At 44.5% G+C, this 27,566-nt stretch overlaps 1 protein-coding gene across 1 annotated transcript; it reads left to right on the top strand.

The window, feature by feature from the left end:
- On the top strand, positions 1-27,566 carry skic3 (SKI3 subunit of superkiller complex). Its single transcript, XM_055918840.1, has 41 exons — positions 1-106; positions 2,656-2,750; positions 2,882-3,025; positions 4,398-4,489; positions 4,593-4,668; positions 4,759-4,899; positions 5,633-5,731; positions 5,859-5,967; positions 6,206-6,346; positions 6,424-6,525; positions 6,751-6,875; positions 7,007-7,093; positions 7,223-7,326; positions 7,612-7,738; positions 8,078-8,257; positions 10,191-10,315; positions 10,403-10,653; positions 12,487-12,589; positions 12,950-13,132; positions 13,313-13,463; positions 13,635-13,713; positions 13,929-13,990; positions 14,630-14,686; positions 14,907-14,975; positions 15,174-15,248; positions 15,584-15,725; positions 15,893-15,986; positions 16,141-16,218; positions 16,317-16,441; positions 16,534-16,657; positions 16,795-17,019; positions 18,641-18,713; positions 18,787-18,840; positions 19,013-19,124; positions 19,263-19,391; positions 19,559-19,683; positions 22,670-22,834; positions 22,948-23,100; positions 25,036-25,166; positions 25,613-25,742; positions 26,313-27,566. The coding sequence occupies exons 2-41, from the start codon at positions 2,661-2,663 to the stop codon at positions 26,385-26,387; spliced, it is 4,707 nt and encodes a 1,568-aa protein (XP_055774815.1). The 5' UTR covers positions 1-106; positions 2,656-2,660; the 3' UTR covers positions 26,388-27,566.

Here is a 27,566-nt window from a genome sequence, read left to right as displayed (position 1 = left end):
AACTCCTTGGTTAACACCTTTTAGTAAAGACCTATGATTGGGCGTTGCTGAATTAGCTATAACATACGTTTTAATTACTGAATTCAAACATCTAGATAAGCTACAGGTAAAGTTAACGCTTATGTTTTGTTGCTGGTCATCTTTACGTGTAGTGGTAACGAGCCAAGCAAGCTAAGGCTACCTAAAAACTAGTGTCAACAACCGCTTAACAGTACTGTTAGCTAACGTTACCAAAGCTATTTTGATTTAGTTAATAACTACAGTAGCTAGATGTAGTGCAAACTAGTTTTAATAAGGCTATTGCTAGCTCTACTTGGTAACGTTAGTAGTTAGGTTGATGACAAGCTATCTTGTTAGCCAAGTCAGTTTGCTAGCTGGTAACCCAAACAACGAGATCTAAGCCAAAGAATATATAACTAAGGTTTCCCCTTTCATCTGTGTAAGCTATCTGGGCTAGCTGTGAGACTGGGCGGAATTCGTTTTCAGCGATTACCTTCGCCCACGACTGGCTCGTGTTAACTATAATACCGACGCTGTGTTCTAACGTTTAGAAACGTCAATAAAGCGCTTTCGTAACATATGGCCGTATCTTTCAGCGATAAATAATCCTTCAAATAAAACACTTAGTGTTGCAGTTTGGTACAGAACCATATATCTATGGGTGCCTCCACTGGAGCTGACGAAACTACACTTCCCGAGTTATGCACACACAGGTGTTTGGAGCACCCTAGATAGCCAATTAGTACAGGTGGTCTTTTAACAAGCGTTGTAACACTAACCCTGTAAAAAGTGTAGTGATATAACTCTCGTTATCTCGCAGATATGAAAGGTATGTTCCAAAAAACGCATTTCAAACGATGCGTGTTAATGTTCTGCCCCTGAACAAGGTAGTTTACCCACTTCTTGGCCGTCCATTGTAAATAAGAATTTGTTCTTATCTGACCTGCCTAGTTAAATAAAATGTTTTGACTGTCGTCTGAGCTTTTTAGTTCCCCGATCAGAAGATGGTCAATATGCATTAAAGCAGTTAGCGTCTATGAATGGGGTGTATTCAGTCCCCTTGACTTTCCACATTGTTACTGCCTTATAAAATTGATTAAATCGTTTTTACCTCCATCTATACACCATGACAAAGCAAAAACAGATTTATACATTTCTGCAAACTGAAATATCACATTTACATAAGTGTTCAAACCCTTTACTCAGTACTTTGAAGCACCTTTGGCAGCAAATACAGCATCAAGTCTTCTTGGGTATGATGCTACAAGCTTGGCACACCAGTATTTGGGGAGTTCTTCCATTCTCTGCAGATCCTCTCGAGCACTGGCAGGTTGGATGGGAGCTTTGCTGCACAGCAATTTTTCAGGTCTCTCCAGAGATGTTTGATCGGGTACAAGTCCGGGCTCTTGCTGGGCCACACAAGGACATTCAAAGACTTGTCCCAAGTCACTCCTGCATTGTCTTGGCTGTGTGTTTAGGGTCGTTGTCCTGTTGGAAGGTGAACCTTCGCCCCAGTCTTAAGGTCCAGAGCAGGTTTTCAGGAAGGATCTCTGTACTTTGCGCTGTTCATCTTTGCCTCAATCCTGACTAGTATCCCAGTCCCTACTGCTGAAAAACATCCCCACAGCATGATGCTGCCACCACGCTTCACCATTGGGATGGTGCTAGGTTTCGCCAGACATGACACTTGCCATTCAGGCCAAAGTGTTAAATCTTGGTTATCAGACCAGAGAATCTTGTTTCTCATGGTCAGAGTCTTTAGGTGCCTTTTGGTAAACTCCAAGCGGGCTGTCATGTGCCTTTTACTGAGGAGTGGTTTCAATCTGGCCATTCTACCATAAAGGCCTGATTGGTTGAGTGCTGCAGAGATTGTTCTTCTCGAAGTTTCTCCTATCTCCAGAGGAACTATAGAGCTCGGTCACTGACAATCGGTGCTTGACCAAGGCTCTTCTCACCGATTGCTGTTTGGCCGGGCAGCCAGCTCTAGGAAGAGTCTTGGTGGTTCCAAACTTCTTACATTTAAGAATGATGGAGGCTACTGTGTTCTTTGGGATATTCAATGCTGCAGAACTGTTTAGGTACCCTTCCCGAGATCTGTGCCACGACACAATCCTGTCTCGGCGATCTATGGCCAATTCCTTCAACCTCATGGCTTGGTTTTTCCTCTGACATGCACTGTCAACTGTGAGACCTTATATAGACAGGTGTGTTCCTTTCTAACTCAAGTCCAATCAATTGAATTTACCACAAGTGGACTCCAATCAAGATGTAGAAACATCTCAATAATGATCAATGGAAACAGGATGCACCTGAGCTCAATTTCAAGTCTCATAGCAAAGGGTCTGACTACTTATGTAAATAAGTTATTTCAGTTCTTTATTTTTAACACATTTGCAAAAAACTGTTTTCGCTTTGTCATTATGGGGTATTGTGTGTTGATTGCTGAGGATTTCTATTTATTTAATCAATTTTAGAATAAGGCTGTAATGTAACAACATTTGGAAAAAGTTTGAATACTTTCTGAAAACACTATGTCTGGGCTAGCTGGCTAATTTTACTCCACTCCTGTTGTTATTAATTTTAGCCCAATTGCTTAATTTTGGTGACAACTTTGACTGGTATCTTAATTGACATCTCACTGACTTGGATTTATAGAGACAATGTCAAACAAAGAAGTTAAATCAGCTCTAAAAAATGCCAGAGATGCCATAAAGAACAAGGAATTTAAAGAGGCGCTAAAACACTGCAAGGTAAGCCCTTGCCCATTTCTCTATGTTCTTTCTACACACACCAATAGTGTGAGGGGAAACTGGGTAATTATGTAGGATTTCTGTTTTGAAAAAGGTATTCTGTCTCAAATCAAACCAAATTCCCCCACCAGGCTGCCCTGAAGCTAGAGCAGAACAATTACAATGCCTGGGTGTTCATTGGTGTGGCCGCGAGCGAGCTGGAGCAACCAGACCAGGCCCAGACAGCCTACAGGAAGGCTCTGGAGCTGGAGCCAGAGCAGCTTCTGGCCTGGCAGGTACTGGAGATACATCACACCTAGATCAACTGAACTAATATAGGCTCTCGCTAGACATAGGCTTCTATATTGGACAATCAAGTGAAGAGTGTCCCAAAAGTAGAGCTGTGACGATAAACCATAAATTATCGACATGGACCATACACAATCACTTATAGCCGGCGTTTCACTGGTATCGTTCATTATGATAAGTAACCTATACCAGAGAAATGTGACGTTTGAAGTGAAATACATTTGCTAATATGGGTGATTGTTACTGAAATTAATGGTAGTAGTTTAAAACCTGTTAAATGTAATCTACGTAATCCCCAAAAGTAATAATTTTTCATGAGAGGGTCAGTAACATAAACAGTAACTAGTAATGCTGCATACTCTGGTTGAAATCTCACCTGCTGAGCTGTAGTCACTTTTGAGAAAACAAGCTCGAATACACAGTACAAATATTAAATATTTTATGATACATTTCTTATTCAACAAAACTATATGAATAAGGCTTGAAATTACTTATGCTTCATAAATATAGTATACTCAAATTATAAAACTGCTAACTATAAGATTTCACCTTCCTTATAACTGTAAAATACATATGTTTAGTGTTAGAAAATGTGCATATTTTCTAAAGGTCTCTCTTGATCAAAACGTCTGCCCCCATCTCTGTGAACTTCTCACAGGGCTCTAGGAAGTGCTTCCTGAACTCATTAGGAACTCGCCTTTCATCACATATTACTTTTGTCAGTCTATGCCAGTGTTTTTCTTGTTTAAAATCTATAAATTATTTATGTGCTACAGCCACAAAAAAACTATAGCTCCTGCTGCGCTACGATGTAAGGATTCCAGGCATATGTTAGTGGCTGTGCTGTAGGGTTCAGCTAGGAGTTGATGGAAAGTCGGAAGAGATAATGAAATGGTAAGACGGACATCCCAGCTTTATGTGGTGTCATTTCACATCCTTCTTGACACAGGCAAAAGAGACATACTCCTGTGTCTGAGAATCAGGGCTACCGCTCAGTACAAGCCATTTCCATCTATGGTGTCCTACAAGCAAAACTGTCGGTCGGAACTGGTACTAGAACCACGCAGGTCCCCTAAACAGGGGACTTTACATCTAAGAGGATTTATTAAAGGATAATAAAAAAGAAAGACTTTGGTGCACATTAATGTTATAAATGTATCGTTCTATTTATCATTATCACATCAATTCAGGCAATCTCTCGTCACAGATTTTTATTCCATATCGCCCAGCTCTACCCAAAAGTCACATTATCTACACATTATCCATTTGTCTTACAGAGTATTCCAGAGCAGTGTTATGGGGCATATCACTATGTCAACATGCTGACTAAAATGTGATCCGTTATTGTTGCTGTTTTAGGGATTAGCAAACCTGTATGAGAAAAGTGACCAATCGGATTTTAAAGCGGAACTACCCAAAGTCTACCAGAAACTCATTGAGCTTTATGAAAGGTAAGCCATGGAAATCTTCATACCTCTTCTACATCAATAATTTCCCCCCTGTGATTAGCTCTTGGAATATTGTGTTTAACTGTGTCTTGTTCTGCATACACAGTTCAGACAAAACAAAATGTTATGAAGTGATCAGAAAACTGGCAGACATCTTCCATATGGAGAAGGACTATTTACAGGTCTGTAAAGATAGTAGTTGCCCTTTAAATTAATGAGGATATATGTTAATTGTTGTGGCACAGGGTGGACATATGCATGTGTGTGTTTAGGTGGCCAGGGTGTGGCGAAGGCTGATTCAGCTGAAGGAAGGAGAAGGTGCTGACAAGGCAGAGCTGCTGCAGCTATGGCAACAGATGACCTGCCTTCTCTCAGACAGCATGGAGGAACACGACAATGAGACTCAGCAGCACGTAAGAGCAAAGATAATCTACTCAAGTAATCCCTTTAATAAGCATTGTATGTGTCGTTCCACCTCTAAAAACAAAAGGAAGGAGGATTTCGACAACCACCATCTCAGATTGTTTCTGTAGTTATGGCCTATTTATTTTCTTACCTCCCTTATCCTACCTCATTTGCACACACTGTATATAGACTTTTTCTATTGTATTATTGACTGTATGTTTGTTTTACTCCATGTGTAACTCTGTGGTGTTGTTTGTGTCGCACTGCTTTGCTTTATCTTGGCCAGGTCGCAATTGTAAATGAGAACTTGTTCTCAACTAGCCTACCTGGTTAAATAAAGGTTAAATAAAAAATAAAATAAAAGTTACAATCAGGTAAGATTGACATTCCTGAAACATTGTTTGGTTGAATTGTAATTTTATCTGGAGAAATTAAGCTAATTGGTTCCACACAAATTGGCCATTTAAATGTATAGGATTCAGATAATATTCAATAAATATAGTACCCTACATCTGATTTGGACCAAACTTTTTCCATCCAAATCTGTTTTTTAAAAAGCTACCCACAGAACCATACAATTGCAAAACTATATATTGTATGTTTGGGACTTTTACCATTTGAAGACCGTTAGAGATCATTCCAGGGGGACCGCCTCGGTGTTATTGCTAGTCATTACTAAAGGTTTTTCTCCCCTATGCTTTGTGCTCATTCCCACTGTTGATGTTATATTTATGTTGCCAGTTAATTGCAGCCTTTGAGAAGGCCATGGTTCTCTCCGACAATGTGCCTGGCGAGGACCATCGGAAGCTCTCAGCTGACTACCTCAAATGCCTTTCACAAGTAAGTCCCCCCCTGTGTTTTTCACTCACTCACACACACACACAGTTATGAGTGCTGGGACTCTGGGTTAGGACTAGGGCCAGAATCTTGCGCTGTCAACTGACCAGAAAAACTTTCCTCTCTCTAGCTTTCGCATGAAGAGTGTAAAATGAAAGAGGCCTGTGAGTCCATATTGGCCCTCTATCCCTCACAAACATTCCCTTTGGAGATCCTCGGTGCACATCATCTCAAGTCAGGTAAGAAATCACTGACTTAGCAAACTATAGGTAAAGAACTGGTGCAGTCATTGGCAGTGTATAGTTTCACTCTAGGTGAAATAAAAACAACAAAAGATTGACCTTGCAGGACTGGAGAAGGTCAAATCTACTGTGAAATGATTAGTATGTATTATTTGATTGAGCCTTTTGTTCTGTGGACAAAGAAGTGACACATTGCACCTTTTAAGTAGTCAGCTTGTGTGTATTTGTCTCTTAGGGGTCTGCAGTGAGGACGCGGGCCGTTGTTTCTCCCGTCTCTTGGAGTTGGACCCAGACAGTGGCTTAGGCCATCTGGGTTTGGGCATCAGAGCTCTGGAGGAGGGAAAATGTGACGACTCCATTAAGTATCTGGCCCAAGGTGAGTAATTTGGGGGCTCTGGTTTGGCTGTTGATCTGTGGTGTTCTCCACCACCTCACTGTCTGTTGTGCTCTCAGGACTGAAGCGAATGCGCTCCAGCTTGGTGGGCTGGTGCAGCCTTGCTCAGGCCCAGCTGAAAATGCACCGATATTCCGACTGCGCAACATCCTGCTCCCAAGGTACATCTGGCCAGTGTTTTATAATCCTAACCTAAACCTTTTCTCCGAAAACCCACCGTACTTTCCACATAATCAGGGCTTGGCTACGACCTTACTGTAAGCCTACTCATCCTTGTTTGAAGGTTATAGTGACTTGACTAGTTGAAGACCTTATCTCCCAAAGTCAAAGATGTGTATTGAAATGTGGCATTCAGTGTGTTGACAGGCCTTGCTGTGTTCTTTCAGGTCTGAAGCTGGGTGGGCCTGGAGAAGAGGCACTGGGACAAAAGCTCCTGAGGCTGAGACTAGAGGCCCTTGTGAGGACTGAGGATGAGCACACTGCAGACCAAGCCCTGGAGAGCCTCTCACAGGTACAGCATTCATACTCCACCTCATCTCACCGGCTGCTCCCCAACGGCTCACCACCAATATGCTCCAATTCTCTACGACTACTACTATCTACTGATTTGTTTGTTTGCTCATCAAAATATTTATTTTATAGCTTTCAGATGCTAACAATGACCCTGTCCTGGTAGCCTTAAAAGGAAGAGCGTATTTGCAAAAAGGACAAATTGACCAAGTGCTCCAGGTAACTTCACAATTATTGGTTACGCTAACATATTTTTTTATTAACCTCAGGTGAATGGGTATCAAATATATTTTGTGCCTATTTTGTTGATTTCCCATGTCTGCTAATCTCTGGCCTTGTACCCAACAGGTGTCGACGGAGCTGCTGAACTCTCACCCTGACCTGGCTGAGGGACTGGCGCTGAGGGGACTGGCACACATTGCACAGGGCCATCACCAACTAGCAGAACAGAGGTGTGTTTAGGGACTGCAGTTGAAAATGTGCCCGCTGGCTAAAACTGGCACTTTTACTATAATGTTGATTAACGTGCACTGTAGCTGTAAAACTAAATGTAATAAAGTGAAAGTGTGTGTGTGCGCACCCATCCCCCATTCCACACACTTCTTCTGTATTGATAACTGTCTCTATTATTACCGTTTTAATCAACAACTCATCACTACTCCTAAGAGACAGCGTGAATGAAGTAGACCATGTAGTTAGATTAAGCTTTGTCTTGTCTTCTCCTGTCCCTGTTGTAGCCTCCTGCAGGCTGCAGCCCAGAGCCCAGCCTGTGGAGAGTACTACTTCCTGTTGGGGCGGCTGTACTGGGACATGGGGGAGGAGAGTCGCAGGGACAGGAGCAAGGCCCACACCCATCTACTGAAGGTCAGTGTTTACGTGGGGCCTCTGTCTGGGGAACACTGTATAGCTGGAGAATCATACTATGGGGAGAATGCATGACTGTCACATCCACAACCAAGCAACTCCCTGCCGTTCTGAAATGCACACTCATTGATGAGAGCTTCCTGTGCATTGTTACTCTTATGGCTTCTAAATGTCATAGGATGATCAACAGGCTTTAACAGTGGGTGGGATGGGCTGTGGGCACATTTCTAGCTTTGGTACAGTTAAACTACAGTGCTTCTCACATCCAGCTGTATGGTATGACATTAGTTTGGTGATTGGCTCACTGCCATTACTGACAGCTGGTGTGTTTTGTGTCAGGCTGCCAAACTGGATCCGTACCTGGGCTCTGTGTTCTGCTACCTGGGCCATTACTACCGGGAGGTGGCCAGGGACCAGGGTCGAGCCAGGGGCTGCTACAAGAGAGCCTTTGAGCTGGACAGCAACGACGCAGAGTCCGGGGCTGCCTCTGTGGATCTGAGCATGAAGGAGGGGGACATGGTGAGTTGTCTGTTGATTTGTTCTGGTCCTGGAGGGCTGCAGCCGATAACAGAAGACTTTCCCCTGTGGAAGTGACTCTAGTAGTCCATCCACCCGATTCAATACATTTGGATAAAACCTAAATGTCACTTAGGCCTACCTAACTGTTTGATATACAGTTGAAGTCGGAAGTTTACATACACCTTAGGCAAATACAATTAAACTCAGTTTTTCACAATTCCTGACATTTAATCCAAGTATAAATTCCCTGTCTTAGGTCAGTTAGGATCACCATTTTATTTTAAGAATGTGAAATGTCAGAATAATAGAGTGATTTATTTCAGATTTAATTTCTTTCATCACATTCCCAGTGGGTCAGAAGTTTACAAACACTCAATTAGTGTTTGGTAGCATTGCCTTTAAATTGTTTAACTTGGGTCAAGCATTTTGGGTAGCCTTCCACAAGCTTCCCACAATAAGGTGGGTTAATTTTGTCTCATTTCTCCTGACAGAGCTGGTGTATCTGAGTCAGGTTTCTAGGCCTCCTTGCTCGCACATGCTTTTTCAGTTCTGCCCACACATTTTCTATAGGATTGGGGTCAGGGCTTTCTGATGGCGACACCAATACCTTGACTTTGTTGTCCTTAAGCCATTTTGCCTCAACTTTGGAAGTATGCTTGGGGTCATTGTCCATTTGGAAGACCCATTTGCGACCAAGATTTAACTTCCTGACTGATGCCTTGAGGTGTTGCTTCAATATATCCACATAATTTCTCTTCCTCATGATGCCATCTATTTTGTGAAGTGCACCAGTCCCTCCTGCAGCAAAGCACCCCCACAACATGATGTTGCAACCCCCGTGCTTCACGGTTGGGATGGTGTTCTTCTGCTTGCAAGCCTCCCCCTTTTTCTTCCAAACATAACGATGGTCATTATGGCAATACAGTTCTATTTTTGTTTCATCAGACCAGGGGAAATTACGATAATTGTCCCCATGTGCAGTTGAAAACCGCAGTCTGGCTTTATGGCGGTTTTGGAGCAGTGGCTTCTTACTTGCTGAGCCGCCTTTCAGGTTATGTCGATATAGGACTTGTTTTACTGTGGATCTAGATACTTTTGTACCTGTTTCCTCCAGCATCTTCACAAGGTCCTTTGCTGTTGTTCTGGGATTGATTTGCACTTTTCGCACCAAAGTATGTTCATCTCTAGGAGACAGAACACGTTTCCTTCCTGAGCGGTATGACGGCTGTGTGGTCCCATGGTGTTTATACTTGCGTACTATTGTTTGTACAGATGAACGTTGTACTTTCAGGTGTTTGGAAATTGCTCCCAATTATGAACCAGACTTGTGGACGTCTACAATTTTTTCAGAGGTCTTGGCTGATTTCATTTGATTTCCCATGATGTCAAGCAAAGAGGCACTGAGTTTGAAGGTAGGCCTTGAAATACATCCACAGGTACACCTCCAATTGGCTCAAATGATGTCAATTAGCCTATCAGAAGCTTCTAAAGCCATGAAGTCATTTTCTGGAATTTTCCAAGCTGTTTAAAGGCACAGTCAACTTAGTGTATGTAAACTTCTGACCCACTGGAATTGTGGTACATTGAATTATAAGTGAAATAATCTGTCTGTAAACAATTGTTGGAAAAATGACTTGTGTCATGCACAAAGTAGATGTCCTACCCGACTTGCCAAAACTATAGTTTGTTAACAAGGAATTTGTGGAGTGGTTGAAAAACAAGTTTTAATGACTCCAACCTAAGTGTATGTAAACTTCCGACTTCAACTGTAATATCAATAACACTTAGGCCTACCTAACTGTTTGATTCAGTTGATTTTGTGCCTGGATGAAATGTTTCTCTTGCTAGTGTAGACTACGGACATTGGACTGCACTGTAATCTATGCTGCTGTATCAAGCATCTGTCCCTGTTCCCTCTATCTGCCTTCCCCAGGACACTGCCCTGGCTGTGCTCCAGTCAGTGATCCAGAGAGCCACCCCTGGTTCAGCAAAGTGGGCCTGGATGAGACGAGGCCTTTACCACCTGAAGGTGGGCCAGCACCCCCAGGCCTGTGCAGAGTAAGACCCCTGAGGCGACCACTCATTTGAACATAGTCTCTGACACCACATACGAACATACACACACTCATTGATGTGTTATGTCAGTCTGCAGGCTGCTCTGAGGGCTGACCCCCAGGACTGGGTGTGCTGGGAATGTCTGGGCGAGGCCTACCTGAACCGCCGGAGCTTCACGTCGGCCCTGAAGGCCTTTGCCAAGGCCCAGCTGCTCAACCCCTCCTCTATATACAGCCTCTACCAGACTGCTGCCATCAAACAGACCCTGGGCAAGTTCAAAGAGGCTGCTGCAGAGTACCTGCAGATCATAGCCCAGGAGGACTATGTGCCTGCACTCAAAGGTAGGGGTGTGTCTGAGCGTGCACACGTGTGTGCCGCCTGTCCTTTTCTGGTGTTCTGTTGAAACTGTGACAGTCTGACAGCATACACGAATTACAGTATGTCCAGAAGCTCTGAATGGATCATGTTGGAGGATGACCTTTCCTTGAATCCCAGCCATCACATACAGCTGAAGTTGGAAGTTTACATATACTTAGGTTGGAGTCATTAAAACTTGTTTTTCAACCACTCCACAAATTCCTTGTTAACAAACTATAGTTTTGGCAAGTCGGGTAGGACGTCTACTTTGCATGACACAAGTAATTTTTCCAACAATTGTTTACAGACAGATTATTTCACTTATAATTCACTGTACCACAATTCCAGTGGGTCAGAATTTTACATGCACTGAGTTGACTGTGCCTTTAAACAGCTTGGAAAATTCCAGAAAATGATGTCATGGCTTTAGAAGCTTCTGATAGGCTAATTGACATCATTTGAGTCAATTGGAGGTGTACCTGTGGATGTATTTCAAGGCCTACCTTCAAACTCAGTGCCTCTTTGCTTGCCATCATGGGACAATCAAAAGAAATCAGCCAAGACCTGTCTGGTTCATCATTGGGAGCAATTTCCAAATGCCTGAAGGTACCACGTTCATCTGTACAAACAATAGTACGCAACTATAAACACCATGGGACCACGCAGCTGTCATACCGCTCAGGAAGGAGACGCGTTCTGTCTCCTAGAGATGAACGTACTTTGGTGCGAAAAGTGCAAATCAATCCCATAACAACAGCAAAGGACCTTGTGAAGATGCTGGAGGAAACAGGTACAAAAGTATCTATATCCACAGTAAAACAAGTCCTATATCGACATAACCTGAAAGGCCGCTTAGCAAGGACGAAGCCACTGCTCCAAAATCACCATTAAAGAAACAGACTACGGTTTGCAACTGCACATTATAACAAAGATCGTACTTTTTGGAGAAATGTCCTCTGGTCTGATGAAACAAAAATAGAACTGTTTGGCCATCATGACCATCGTTATGCTTGGAGGAAAAAGGGGGAGGCTTGCAAGCCGAAGAACACCATCCCAACCGTGAAGCACGGGAGTGGGAGCATCATGTTGTGGGTGTGCTTTGCTGCAGGAGGGACTGGTGCACCTTACAAAATACATGGCATCATGAGAAAGGAAAATGATGTGGATATATAGAAGTAACATCTCAAGACATCAGTCAGGAAGTTAAAGCTTGGTCGCAAATGGGTCTTCCAAATAGACAATGACCCCAAGCATACTTCCAAAGTTGTGGCAAAATGGCTTAAGGATAACAAAGTCAAGGTATTGGAGTGGCCATCACAAAGCCCTGACCTCAATCCTATAGAAAATTTGTGGGCAGAACTGAAAAAGCGTGTGCGAGCAAGGAGGCCTACAAACCTGACTCAGATACACCAGCTCTGTCAGGAGAATTGGGTCAAAATTCACCCAACGTATTGTTGGAAGCTTGTGGAAGGCTACCCAAAACGTTTGACCCAAGTTCAACAATTTAAAGGCAATGCTACCAAATACTAATTGAGTGTATGTAATCTTCTGACCCACTGGGAATGTGATGAAAGAAATAAAAGCTGAAATAAATCACTCTCTACTATTATTCTGACATTTCACATTCTTAAAATAAAGTGGTGATCCTAACTGACCTAAAACAGAGAATTTATACTTGGATTAAATGTCAGGAATTGTGAAAAATTTAGTTTAAATGTATTTGGCTAAGGTGTATGTAAAATTCTGACTTCAACTGTACCACCAGCCCCAAGCATTGCGACCATTTCCGTGTGTGTGTGTGTGCGTGCTGCCCCCAGGCCTTGGGGAGTGTCTGCTGTCCTTGGCCAGAGGCCTGATGGAGGACTATAGAGATGGAGGAGCCATAGACCTCATCCAACAGGCCATCCAGTACCTCTTCAGGTTAGACACTTCACTCAGCGTTCCCAGGAGCCCAGAGAGGCAGCTCATTGAAAAGGATTACTGGAACTCACCATCGGCGATCAGAGAGAATTGGAATTAATTGGGTCCATAATAAAATTACTCTGTGGTATCAAAGGGCACTTTGCTCATGAGAATGACTTGGGCTACCAGTATTACATTTGATAAATGCCTTGTTGCTTTCATGTAATGTGAGGACTTTAAACCTACATCGTTTCTCAAGTTGCTCATGAAACAAAAGTCAAGGGCCTCAACACATGATTTGTTTTGCACTGAAAATGTATACAAAAACACACTTGACTGTACTTAACATCCCCTTTGCCTGTGTCTGTCCACTCCCAGGGCTGTAGAGCTGCGTCCAGACCTGTCCTGTCTGTGGAAGTTACTGGGAGACGCCTGCACCTCAGTCAGCACTGTGGCCCCCAACAGGGCCCGCGTTGTGGTGCCAGGACCCCTGGCCGGGTTACAACCCCCAGACCAGGGCCACCTTCTCAACCAAGAACACACCCTCCGAGTGGGGGAGAGGTGAGGGGCCAACAGCGGCTAGTCACTAGTGTTCTGATAGCGTTGTCCTGTGTATTCAAATCACGTTGCTTTTATCTCAAGGCTAATGGATACTGGGTAGGAGGATCCCTCTCTGGTGTCATGATTTTTAGGTTTGGTCTGCACTGTAAGATGAATCAGGAATCATGTCTTTGTGTACAGATGCTATGGGCGTGCTCTGAAGCTGATGCCTGAGAGCTCCAGCCTGTGGTATGACCTGGGTCTCAACTACTACCACCAGGCCTGTCTGCCTGTCTGCCTTCAGGAGATGGAGCACAACACCCTGCTACTGCTGCTGGAGAAGGCTCTGCAGGTACAAAACTCACCTGGCTGGATGGATGGCAGGATGGGGCAGAACACTCAATTGTCTGAGGAGGAAGAGTTGGAAGAGATGTATTCAGCCCAATTCTTGGGAGTTAAACACCAACACGTTTCATAGTTAACATACAATATCAATGTAATACACTCTTTCTCTTCTCCTCAGTGTGTGAAAAAGGCCATCATGTTGAACAGTAGTAACCATAGCTACTGGAATGCCCTGGGAGTGGTCGCCATGAGCAAAGGTAGAAAGATGTAGCCTGGGTACCAGTCTGTTTCTGCTATCATTACACTCCTTGACACAAAACAATGTAGACGTTACTGTAATTGGCTGAACCCAAGTGTTTTACTTTTGTCTGGTTGATGGGAGCCTTCGTTGGTGGTGGAGCTATGGGATGTTGTTGCCATGTCTTTAGGTCTGTTTATAACATAAGAATGGCTGTTTACACTTCCTTTTCAGGACTTGAGAACTATGCCCTTGCCCAACACAGCTTCATTAAGTCAGTGCAAGTGGAACCCAATGTAAGTACAACACATCACACAGTATTGGGTACTCACATCTCACAGTATTGGGTACTCATCTCTTATGTCTTAGTCTGGGCACCAGTCTGTTTAGCTGCTATCATTCCACTCATTGCCACTTCTTGTCATGCTGAACAGACTGGCCTTTCTGCCATCTTCAAATATGAACATTCTATCATTAATGAGCTTGACTAGAACAGAGGAATTGATCCTGATTCGATAAACCTCAAAACGATCATCCAATCACAACGATTAGGCACATATTGGAACTCTATCACTTTTTTCCTCCACAGAACATGTTGGTATAGTTTTTTGTTTCTCCAGACCAGTCTGTCAAAAGCTGCTAGCTCATGTCAAAATTCTCTTAAGTAAATACATCCTGCAATTCCGACCACAAAACGTCTCGGCTCTGATTTTAAGCCTCAATACAACAACTTTGTTAGAATTTTAATTATATCTTCCAGAGTCCATATGTTGTTATGGAATTATTTGTTATGTTTAACAACCAATCAGCAACTCTGCCATACATCGAGCTGCATATTGAACGTTGAGATTGTTGAAAGGCCAGTCTCTTTAAACATACTGGTCCCCAGTGCAGTTATGTGTGTCTTTTAAAAAATAAATGTCCTCCCAATCTAGAATGTTGTTGCTTGGACAAACCTGGGTGCTTTGTATCTGAAGAAAGCCAGTGTTGAGGTATGTGTCCTCTAGACCGTGTAAATGCCTATGTCTATGTTCTGTCTGTATTACTGTCAGGTTCATTGTATTAGGAATGTCTCATTTCTGGTAAATGAACTTGATTGTGATTCTATCTACTGATGTTTATTGAAAGCATCTACTTCCATAGTGTGTGTGTTATTTTATTATTCATTTCATTCCCCTGTTAGTTAACAATCCTGCTCCATTGCTTTCCCAGCTCTCCCATGAAGCCTTTAAGATCGCCCAGTCTTTGGAACCACTGTATGTCAACTGCTGGATTGGACAGGTATCTTGTGACATGCCTACAAGGCACCAGAGACCGTAACCATGCAAGCCAGTGTTGCTCAACGTTATACAGACATGTTATACAGACATGTTATACAGACATGTTATACAGACATGTTCTAACCTCCTATCCCTTTCTTTTTCTCCTCTTGTCGATCGCTTTGCTCCCCATATCCCGTTTTCTACTTCTTTGTACCAGGCCCTTATTGCAGAGATGGTGGGCAGTTATGATACCATGGATCTGTTCAGACACACCACAGAGCTCAGTACACACGTATGTCTCAGTATGTAAAATGTAATGAAATGTAAAAAAATAAAATAAAATGTATGCACTCTACTGTAAGTCGCTCTGGATAAGAGTGTCTGCTAAATGACTAAAATGTAAATGTATGTCAATTCATTCCTCCATTTAGGCTCCTGTTGGTGGTCGTCAGCTGAGACCTATTGGAATGATGTTGTAGCATCTCATTGTCTGCTATTCCGTTATCCTGTCTTGTTTTATTCTCTTGCTCTTGTGCTCTCTACACTCTCTCTCCTTTCACTCTCAATCTGTCTCTCTCGACACCCCCCCCCCCCCCCCCCCCCCCTCACACACACACACACACCTAGACGGAGGGGGTAAAGGGCTATGCTTACTGGGTTTGTGCCACTCTGCTGGATAAGAGCAACAGGGACTCTGAGCTCTATCGCTACAACATCGTCCAGATGAACGCGGTGTCTGCCGCTCAGGTGGCTTTGAGCAAGTACACAGGTGTGTGGTTGAGTCATCAATCAAGCTTTCTTACAATGGTCTTCTTATGCCATAATTGGCAAAACTTGAGATTGTTGTACCTTGTATCTTCAGTCTTTGATTGTCAAATTTAGAAATTAGCTCTAAGAGCCTAAAGGGAAATGGTTAATTTCTTTCTGTCTTGTCAGAGCGGATCCAGACAGACCCTGATGCCTTCGTCATGCTGGGTTTCCTCAACGAGCACCTGCAGCTGAAGAAACAGGCAGTGCTGGCTTACCAGAGGTGTGTCTGTCTGGAAATGGATTGTGTGTGTCTGTGTTAGTGCGCCTCTACTTGCTATTTAAATGCCAGGTTAAATAGAAAATGTATCTCTTGAATTGGAAATTAATCTCTTCTGTTTTTCATGAAGTAATTCACTTCTTCCTCTTCTCCTCAGAGCTGTGGAGTTGCTGCAGGCGACGCCTTCCGTGGAGTTACTGGCCTTCTCCCTGGGAAGCTATGGCCGGGCCCTCTGGTACCACAACACTTTGTCCTCGTACAGATGTTCCGAAATGATTGAAAGATCTCAAAAAACAGGTTTGGTAGTGTAAGTGTGGTGTTTCTACCCCTCAGCAACACAGGCCAATGGGAGGAGGCGGTGTATGTTTACTCTTCCACATCTCTAGAGGTGCTCCACGACTTGGCTGGCCTGGCGCTGGCCTACTGCAGAGCAGGACTCATCCCAGAGAGCATCAGTGGTGAGTGGCTCATTCAGTGTCGGGGGGGGGGGGGGGGGGGGGGGGGTATTTTTATATGTTTGGATGCCTTTCAACATTGCCCTGTCTCTTAGCCTATGAGAAGGCGCTGATGGTGGCCTCTACTGAGAAAGAGAAGGCCTACATTCTGACTTCTCTGGCTCTGCTGCAGCACAGACTGGGGAACATGGACTCTGCTAAAACACTGCTCTTCAAATGGTCAGTTCCTCCTGACGCACCACTGCTTCAACACTTCTCCCTTCACACACTGAATGAAGACCTAAATGACTAAACCTATGGTGTGTGTGTGTCTCTGTGTGTTTCTGTCTCTTTGGGTCTGTGTGTGGTGTCCGTAGCTCCATGCTGAAGGAACCTGTGCCAGAGTCTCTGCTGTGCCTGTGTGCTCTGGGGCTGGTCCATGGGGACAGCACCCTGGCCAGCGCGGCCCTCACTGAGCTGCTGAAGCAGGGCAGGGCCACAGGGGCTGCCGTGGAGCAACGCTGCCTGCTCACCTGCACCCTGCTGGCCCTGCAGGGCAACTACAGCGCTGTGCAGCGAGAGGCCTCCAGGGCCGTCCACAGGTACACCTCAACACCACTGGGTGTAGTCAATAGTCCAAAGGAAAACGTTTTGCAACGAAAACTAGTTTCTTATTGGACCAAATACTAGGTAGGTCCAGGTAGTTACCTCCACGTTTCAGCCCGCTTGGCTCCTTTTGGTTCCTAGTGTATGCAACCCAAGTCTCAATATTGACCCGTAATCCCGGCCTGTACTACAGACCTATTCCATCCCCCTTCCCTTGAGTAGCATCAAGGTCCCTTTTCTTATACAGGACCAGTCAAGTTTGGACACACCTACTCATTCAAGGGTTTTTCTTTATTTTGACTAATTTCTACATTGAAATAACACATGGAATCACGTAGTAACCATAAAAGTGTGAAACAAATCAAAATATATTTTATATTTGAGATTCTTCAAAGTAGCCACCCTTTGCCTTGATGACAGCTTTGTGGACTCTTGGCATTCTCTCAACCAACTTCACCTGGAATGCTTTTCCAACAGTCTTGAAGCAGTTCCCACATATGCTGATCGCTTGTTGGCTGCTTTTCCTTAACTCTAAGGTCCAACTCATCCCAAACCATCTCAATTGGGTTGAGGTCGGGTGATTGTGGAGGCCAGGTCATCTGATGCAGCACTCCATCACTCTCCTTCTTAATCAAATAGCCCTTACACAGCCTGAAAGTGTGTTTTGGGTCATTGTCCTGTTAAAAAACAAATGATAGTCCCACTAAGTGCAAACCAGATGGGATGGCGTATTGCTGCAGAATGCTGTGGTAGCCATGCTGGTTAAGTGTGCCTTGAATTCTAAATAAATCACTGGGCCACTGCAAAGTACCATCACATCACCTCCTCCTCCATGCTTCACGGTGGGCACCACACATGTGGAGATCATCCGTTCACCTACTCTGCGTCTCACAAAGACACGGATGTTGGAACCAAAAATCTCAAATTTGGACTCATTAGACCAAAGGACAGATTTCCACCTGTCTAATGCCCATTGCTCGTGTGTCTTGGCCCTAGCAAGTCTCTTCTTATTATTGGTGTCCTTTAGTAGTGTTTTTTTTGCAGAAATGTCAAGTTCTGATTCACGCAGTCTCCTCTGAACAGTTGATGTTGAGATGTCTGTTACTTGAACTCTGTAACAGACGCATGCTTGCCAAATAGGGCTATCTTCTGTATACCACCCCTAACTTGTCACAACACAACTGATTGGCTCAAACGCATTAAGAAGGAAAGAAATTCCACAAATTAACTTTTAACAAGGCACACCTGTTAATTGAAATGCATTCCAGGTGACTAACTCATGAAGCTGGTTGAGAGAATGCCAAGAGTGTGCAAAGCTGTCATGAAGACAAAGGGTGGCTACTTTGAAGAATCTCAAATATAAAATATATTTTGATTTGTTTCACACTTTTATGGTTACTACGTGATTCCATGTGTTATTTCATCGTTTTGATGTCTTCACTATTATTCTGCAATGTAGAAAATAGTAAAAATAAAGAAAAACCCTTGAATGAGTAGGTGTCTCCAAAATTTTGACTGGTCCTGTAGTTTAGGATTAAAGAAAGCGCTAGAATCTCTTCCATATGAGTAGGTATGTAGATACAGATAGTAACACGCTTTCTTGTTGTGTTGGTGCAGTAACCCTGGCAACCCTTCCCTGTGGGCCCTGCTTTCCAGACTGGTGCCACAGTATTACCCCAGGAAGGCCAAGGTATGTCATCTATCTATCTCTATCTTTATCTGTCACTTTCACTCTATCACTCAGCTTGTGTTGTGTGTTCCAGGGAGGTGCAGTGGCAGGCCACGTGGCGTGTCTCTCCAGCATGACCCAAGGAAAGGTACGTGTGCACCCCTGTCCCCACGCCTCACCCCTACCCTTCGTCTCTACTTGACACCCCCCAAATTTCACTAGTGATCTTCTAGGGAAGGTTTGGTCCCCTCCCTCTCACTGTGTCTATTTTGTCCCTGTGTGTGGGTGTGCTGCCTGCCACTACCTGTGTGTGGCTGCAGAGGGCACTGCTGTACAGTGGAGTGAACCAGCTGGCATGTGGCAGGCACTCTGGAGAAGATCGCAGCAGGAACGCTCTGAAGACCATGCAGAGGGCTGTGCTGCTCTGCCCCGGTAAGGCCATGATGATCACACACACACAGCCTTTTCCAACATTAACATCTACACACAAAGCCTCAATCCCTTTAAGACTGTGTATGGACACTGTGTATGGATTCCCTGATGTAACATGTTCCTCTCCCCGTCTGTCAGATGACCCGGCGGTGTGGGCGGGGCTAATGGCTGCTTGTCACACAGAGAACACAGCCTGCTCCCTCTCTGGCTCCACCCCTGGCAGACGAGGCTTGGAGCAGGTGCTCATGGCCGTGGTGTCAGAGAAAGGTAGGTCAGCACTGGTCGGAGGTGTGTGTGACTATGTGTACATGTGTAGCAAAGACATGTAGCATTATTTAAGTTTTGGATCGAAAGAAAGTATTTAAATGTGAGACTTTTTCCCTCGCTCCGTGTGTTTACCTTTTTCTTTAACCTTTTTCTCTGTGTGTGTGCAGTGCGGAATGTGGAGGAGGTGGAACAGCCTCTGGCCCAGGCTCTGGAGGGTTGGGTGCTGCAGCAGGCTGTGACAGGACTGACAAGTGGAGGCCAGCTAGAGCAGGCTGAGGCCCTCTGCTCTCAGGTACACACACCGTCAAAACCCTCACATACACACACACACACACACACACACCACACACACATGTGTTAAATACTGTTGAAGTAATATGTCTACAGGTTCTTCTGCCTCACCTAAAGCCCATTTTTGTGGGAAGATGCTATAGACCACCAAATGCTAAAAGTCAGTATCTGGATAATATGTGTGAAATGCTTGATAATGTATGTGATATCAACAGAGAAGTATATTTTCTGGGGGATTTTAAATATTGACTGGCACTCAAGCTACCCACTCAAGAAAAAAATTAAAACTGTAACCAGTGCCTACAACCTGGTTCAGGTTGTCAGTCAACCTACCAGGGTATTTACAAACAAATATAATAGCCATATCTAGGAAAACTACTGTTCCAAAGGCTGGGCCCAATATAATGTATGAGGTCATACAATAAGTTTTGTAGTGATTCATATGTTGATGTAAAGAATATTTGCTGGTGTGTAATGAGGAGCAACCAGACGCTGCACTTGACACATGATGAAACACATTATGAAATTGCTTATTCCAGTTACTAATAAGCGTGCACCCATTTAAGAAAATGACTGTAAAAACTGTTGAATCACCTTGGATTGATGAGGAAGTGAAAAATGATATGGTTGAGAGGGATGAGGCAAAAGGTATGGCAATTAAGTCTGGCAGCCCAACTGATTGGCAAACGTTCTGCAAATTAGGAAAACATGTGACTAAACTAAATAAAAATAAACTATACTCTAAAACAAAGATGAATGATAGTAAAAAGTCTTTGGAGCACCTTAAATGAAATGTTGGGGGAAAAGCCAACTTTGCTCCATCATTCATTGAATCAGATGGCTCATTCATCACAAAGCCCACTGATATCGCCAACTACTTTAATTACTTTTTCAATGGCAAGATAAGCAAACTTAGGGATGACATGCCAGCAACAAACGCTGACACTACACATCCAAGTATATCAGACCAACTTATGAAAGACAAGAATTGTACTTTTTAATTCCGTAAAGAGGTGAAAACATTATTGTTGTCTATCAACAATGACAAGCCACTGGGGTCTGACAATCTGGATGGAAAATTACTGAGGATAATAGGAGACGATATTGCCACTCCTATTTGCCACATCATCAATTTAATCCTACTAGAGAGCGTGTGCCCTCAGGCCTGGGGGAAAGCTAAAGTCATTCCGCTACCCAAGAATTGTAAATCCCCCTTTTCTGGCTCAAATAGCCGACCAATCTGCCTGTTACCAACCCTTAGTAAACTTCTGGAAAAAATTGTGTTTGACCAGATACAATGCTATTTCACAGTAATCAAATTGACAACAAAATTTCAGCACGCTTATAGTGAAGGACACTCAACAAGCACAGCACTTACACAAATGACTGATGATTGGCTGATAGAAATTGATGATCAAATGATTGTAGGGGCTGTTTTGTTAGACTTCAGTGTGGCTTTTGACATTATCGATCATAGTCTGCTGCTGGAAAAACGTATGTGTTATGGCTATATTGTGGATAAAGAGTTACTTCTCCAACAGAACACAGAGGGTGTTCTTTAATGGAAGCCTCTCAAACACAATCCAGGTAGAATCAGGAATTCCCCAGGGTAGCGTTGAGTAAAGCCAGTGTGTCTATGTATGTGGATGACTCAACACTATACACGTCAGCTACTACAGCGACTGAAACGACTGCAACACTTAACAAAGAGTTGCAGTTAGTTTCAGAGTGGGTGGCAAGGAATAAGTAAGTCCTAAATATTTCTAAAACTAAAAGCATTGTATTTGGGACAAATCATTCACTTAATCATAAAACTCAATTAAATCTTGCAATGAATAATGTGGAAATTGAGCAAGTTGAGATGACTAAACTGCTTGGAGTAACCCTGGATTGTAAACTGTCATGGTCAAAACATGTTGATACAACAGTAGCTAAGATGGGGAGAAGTCTGTCCATAATAAAATGTTACTCTGCCTTCTTAACAAGGCAGGTCCTACAGGCCCTGGTTGTCACACCTGGACTACTGTTCAGTCATGTGGTCAGGTGCCACAAATAAGGACTTAGGAAAATTGCAATTGGCTCAAAACAAGGCAGCACATCTCGCCCTTGGATGTACACAGAACTAATATTAGTAATATGCATGTCAATCTCTCCTGGCTCAAAGTGGCGGAGAGATTTCAGTGACTTCATCAGTACTTGTATTTATGAGCGGTATTGACATGTTGAATGCACCGAGCTGTCTGTCTGAACTACTGGCACACAGCTCGGACACCCATGCATACCCCAGAAACATGCCACAAGAGGTCTCTTCACAGTCCCCAAGTCCAGAACGGACTATGGGTAGTGCACAGTACTACATAGAGCCATGACAACATGGAACTCTATTCCACATCAAGTAACTCATGCAAGCAGTAAAATTAGATTTAAAAAACAGATTAAAAAACACCTTATGGAACAGCAGTACTGTGAAGCAACACAAACATAGACACACACACACACACACACACACACACACACACACACACACACGATAACATATGCACTATACACATGGAGTTAGTACTGTAGATATGTAGTAGTAGGGGCCTGAGAGCACACAGTGTTGTGAAATCTGTGAATGTATTGTAATGTTTTTTTTTAAATTGTATAAACTGCCTTCATTTTGCTGGACCCCAGGAAGAGTAGCTGTTGCCTTGGCAGGAACTAATGGGGATCCATAACAAAAACAAATACACCCTGTACATGCAGCAGTCATACGTCCCCTATACGCTCGGCACTTCCAAACCACATCCGTCCTACATCTCTCTGAGCTTTTGAGTCTAATTTGAAAGTGAAGGAGTTTTCATGTTTGATCTCCTGAAGGTGTTCCTCATCTCCTGCAATTGTCCCTCTCCCCCCATCTGGCCCAAGTCGTTTGGAAATGCTCTTCATGGTCGACAATTCTGAAGTGTCATCCTCTAACCCCGTCTCTCCTCCCTCTCTCCCAGGTCCTGAGTGTGTCTCCTGAGCACCCCGCTGTAGTCCTGCTGTTGAGGCAGGTGCAGTGTGAACACCTCCTCCTGTCCAGTGCCGGTACTGCCCTGCCAGCTTCCGTCCTGGAGCAGCTCAGCAGTGCCGTCTTAGCCAATCACACCTCAGTGGCCGCCTGGCACGTGAGTCACACACACTGCTGACTGGAGGGGTTGAAGATATTGGCCTGGATGTCTGTAAAGTATTGTATGTTTGCGTCCTTCTTCCCTCACTTGTCTCTCCCCTCCTCTCTCAGTGGCTGGCGGAGGTGTATCGTACCCAGGGTCTGCTGGTACAGGCAGTAATGGCCTACAGACAAAGCCTGCAGCTGGCCTCCCAGCTTGACCTTCACAGTGGGAAAATGGCATGTCTTCTGCGCCTAGCCCTGCTGGCCCTCAGCCCCTGCATGGTGAGTCTCCCTCTGGGACTAGCCCTACTGGGCATGGTGAGTCTCCCTCTGGGACTAGCCCTACTGGGCATGGTGAGTCTCCCTCTGGCACTAGCCCTACTGGGCATGGTGAGTCTCCCTCTGGGACTAGCCCTACTGGGCATGGTGAGTCTCCCTCTGGGACTAGCCCTACTGGGCATGGTGAGTCTCCCTCTGGGACTAGCCCTACTGGGCATGGTGAGTCTCCCTCTGGGACTAGCCCTACTGGGCATGGTGAGTCTCCCTCTGGGACTAGCCCTACTGGGCATGGTGAGTCTCCCTCTGGGACTAGCCCTACTGGGCATGGTGAGTCTCCCTCTGGGACTAGCCCTACTGGGCATGGTGAGTCTCCCTCTGGGACTAGCCCTACTGGGCATGGTGAGTCTCCCTCTGGGACTAGCCCTACTGGGCATGGTGAGTCTCCCTCTGGGACTAGCCCTACTGGGCATGGTGAGTCTCCCTCTGGGACTAGCCCTACTGGGCATGGTGAGTCTCCCTCTGGGACTAGCCCTACTGGGCATGGTGAGTCTCCCTCTGGGACTAGCCCTACTGGGCATGGTGAGTCTCCCTCTGGGACTAGCCCTATTGGGCATGGTGAGTCTCCCTCTGGGACTAGCTCTACTGGGCATGGTGAGTCTCCCTCTGGCACTAGCCCTACTGGGCATGGTGAGTCTCTCTCTGGGACTAGCCCTATTGGGCATGGTGAGTCTCCCTCTGGCACTAGCTCTACTGGGCATGGTGAGTCTCTCTCTGGGACTAGCCCTACTGGGCATGGTGAGTCTCTCTCTGGGACTAGCCCTACTGGGCATGGTGAGTCTCTCTCTGGGACTAGCCCTATTGGGCATGGTGAGTCTCTCTCTGGGACTAGCCCTACTGGGCATGGTGAGTCTCTCTCTGGGACTAGCCCTATTGGGCATGGTGAGTCTCTCTCTGGGACTAGCCCTATTGGGCATGGTGAGTTTCCCTCTGGGACTAGCCCTACTGGGCATGGTGAGTCTCCCTCTGGGACTAGCCCTACTGGGCATGGTGAGTCTCCCTCTGGGACTAGCCCTACTGGGCTACTGAGTAGTACAATTATTTACACATCCATGACAAGTCAAGAATGCGGAGTTTGTTTGTATTCTAGTAAATTACACAAGTGATCCTTGGCATGTGAACCCTTTTTCCTAAAAATGTCTGAAATGTGGTTAAACCAAGGTAGCCGGTGTATTGAATCAGTTGCTAACACAAAACACACTCACACAGGGGCCCATCCACCCCAAATACAGAGACCAACAACAGAACACAAACAGACGGCAGGTTAGTGAGGAATGACACACACACAATGATGGAACAGCTGATCAAAGCCAAGTGGAAATGCAAACAGCACCAAGGGTATTCATTGTCCCTTTCAACAGCCCCAGTGTATGTACAGCTCTAAAAGGGGAGGTTTGGGTTATGCATCAGGCTTATGAGCATAGTCGTGAGAAGTAGGGGTGCTGATGGTGCTGCAGCACCCCCTGAAAATATATATATTTTTAAAGGAAACAAATGTCCCACTAAAGTAGTTCCAATGGGCCTTTACTAGGCCTGTATTAGTGGACCAATATAGCAGTCTGTAGCGTAGGGAAGAAAAAAATAAACCAAACATCTTCCCGCGGCTGTGACTTTTTAAGAGGCATAGTGAACCTTGGTGAGAGAGGGGTATGAACGGTTCTCTTCCTGTGGGGTGGTAATTATCTGTCTCAGTACCTGCTGAGCCCAAATTAGATTGCAGACAAAGCCTTCCAGATTAGACAATTCCTTGATTAAACAGTGGAACATTGCATTGTCTTTTTTGTCAATGTAGTTACTGCTATAAAGCTTCAAGGGACATTCACCTTCTGCTCACCTATATGGAGGTATGAAATGTGTTGTTTTTTTTCTTGTGTGTTTCAGGCGAAGGTCCCTGGTGATGAATGGAAGGAGCTGGTTCTGGAGGCGACCACCGAGGCTCTGAAGCTGGGCCCCTCCCCTGTAGCCCTCCTTGTCCAGGCCCTGCTACACTTCGCCACCAAGATGGCCGCCAGGTGGGAACCCCTGCTACACTCATCAGAGTGGCTGGCGATGTCTCAATTATCTCCTTCCTCCCAAAGTGTGGACTTATTCACTTCTTTACCTGTAGCTTCCCTTCAAGTTAGGAATCAGGAATATGGTGAAAACTCCCACTAGCCAATGTCTCCACCAAACCAATGCTTTTGGATTTATGGGAAGTAGTGAATGAGTGTACACTTCAGGATAAAGGAGATATTATTGGGATGTACCCATAATCTCCATTTCATATTCTCGCCCCTCGAACCATGACAGCAAATCTTCAATGAATGTGTTCAACAGTACAGTTGATATTACCAGACAGCTTATTCTTGTGTGCTACAACTTCATAACACATTCACAATAGTAAAAGCCCATGCACATCCGCTGCAAACAACTCTCCTGTCGTCTGAGTCGGATTGCTCTTATTGTTGTTGTGGTCCAGGGAGACGAGGCGTCTGTTGGAGAGGCTGGTGTACTTCCCCTCCCAAGGTTACCCAGAGACGGTGGCGTGTGTGGCTCGCTGGTACCTCCTACGCCACCTGCATGCCAAAGATGACCTGGAGCTGATGGACGTGAGTACAGAATGAACCAATTACAGCTAAAAGATTTCCAAGAAGTATACATGTGTGATTGGTTTAAAAAGACTAACGTAACAGTATTTGTGGTTAAAATGAGATGCCATATTTAATACAGGAGAAGGTAGTATATTTACTTTGTATTGATTGCTTGGTCTGTCGAAGCAGGGAGCACAGTTGAGGTCAGGTGTACTGTTTCAATAAGGAGCAGGCCAGCCAGGTGGGATGCACTGAGGTAGCAGCAGTTAGCTAGGGACTGCCAATCAGGTAACAGAAGATCATTAGCCTAATGTCTCAGAGGATGAAGAGATGAGGAGGGTCAGGTGGCCAAAACACTAGCCTCTGAAGATTGTATCTTGAAACTTTTTGAACAGCGAAGCAGTGGTCATATCATGCATAGGGTGTGTTCGTATGCATGAGATGACCACTATGTCCTGCTACGCTGTTCAAAGGGTATGCTGCATGTAGGTAGAAGGTAGTGGTACGCAGTGAATACATCCCTTAAAACATGTTCCTGTCACAATGTTTAGTGTTCCTATTCAGCAGTTTTACTTTGTGTGTCTTTAGACCCTGGTGGATGACGCCAAAGCCAGTGGAGACGGCAGACTGCTAGAGTTCCACACACGGCTCACCTCTTGCTGACTACCAGGGGACAGCACAGCTCCATCCACAGCCAGCCACTCACTCCGCAAACAATGCATGACCTGAAGTCAACAATGTATCTCCTACATCTCCTTCACTGCTTGACTCTTGTGCTGTCTCTGTCTTTCACAATCATGTCAAACGTTTACAGTACTTATGGTATTTGTATGCAATAGATTAGTTTAGGCAATCAGTTCTTACTATGGGATATTGAGATTTGGGAATAACACCAACGGGAGGTGCTGAGGGTCAAAACACTAGCCTCTGAAAATGGTGTCTTAACTTTTTGAGCAGCGCGGCAGGATGTAGCGGAGTGGTCATATCATGCATAAGTTATGTTGTCGCCTATGTATGATCGTATGCATGAGATGACCACTCCTCTATATCCTGCCATGATGTTCAAAGGGTATTCTTTATGTAGGTAGAAGGGAGGCAAGGTAGTGGTAAGCAGTGAACACATTCCTGTCACAATGTTTTACTTCCAGGGTTTAACAGTTTAACTTCAAATCCTTAGAGGTGCATTCTGTAGCTTTAAATCCATTTCTCCAGTGGCAACTCACAGTACCAGAAACACATTCAGACAAAAAACAAATGGGTACATTTGAATGCACCAAAACCTACACCTTCAGATTCAGCACTTTTGACCATTCCAAAACATATGTATGGTCTCCCTACAGCTTCTGGTGAATGCTCACTAGTTAACCCATATTTAACTGATCAGTTACTAAATGCCTTGACTGACACTTGTGATATTGACAGACAAACAAGACAGTGTTTAAATTCTGTAGTTGGCTAATTAAGAATGTAAGCTTTGTCATCTTGCTATTGCACTATGCTGTTTATCATGTAGGAAAGTGCCTTCAGAGCATGAGCTATATTAACATATCTGCTTTTGGGTGTCGCCTTAAGACAGAAAAGATGTATCACTTAATAACATTTTTAATTTGCGCTCAAAGCCAACCCACTGGTGCGGAAAGCCACCCTTGATGTATATGCTCTAAGCCTGGCCATGAGTCAGGACTGAAGAGTAAAGATGGTTGAAATCACATCACACGCCACTGGGTCTCAAACTCTTTAGATTCCAGTGTAGTTTGCACTGTGCATACTGAGGAAATTGAGTTTAAAACAAGGCGCTTTCTCCGAAACGCATCAACAATAAATATAATTGAAGGAAATTAA

Source organism: Salvelinus fontinalis, chromosome 4, assembly GCF_029448725.1.
Source record: "Salvelinus fontinalis isolate EN_2023a chromosome 4, ASM2944872v1, whole genome shotgun sequence".
Lineage (NCBI taxonomy): Eukaryota > Metazoa > Chordata > Actinopteri > Salmoniformes > Salmonidae > Salvelinus > Salvelinus fontinalis.
The sequence above is the reverse complement of the archived record's forward strand: the minus strand, read 5'-3'. Positions and strand labels throughout refer to the sequence as shown.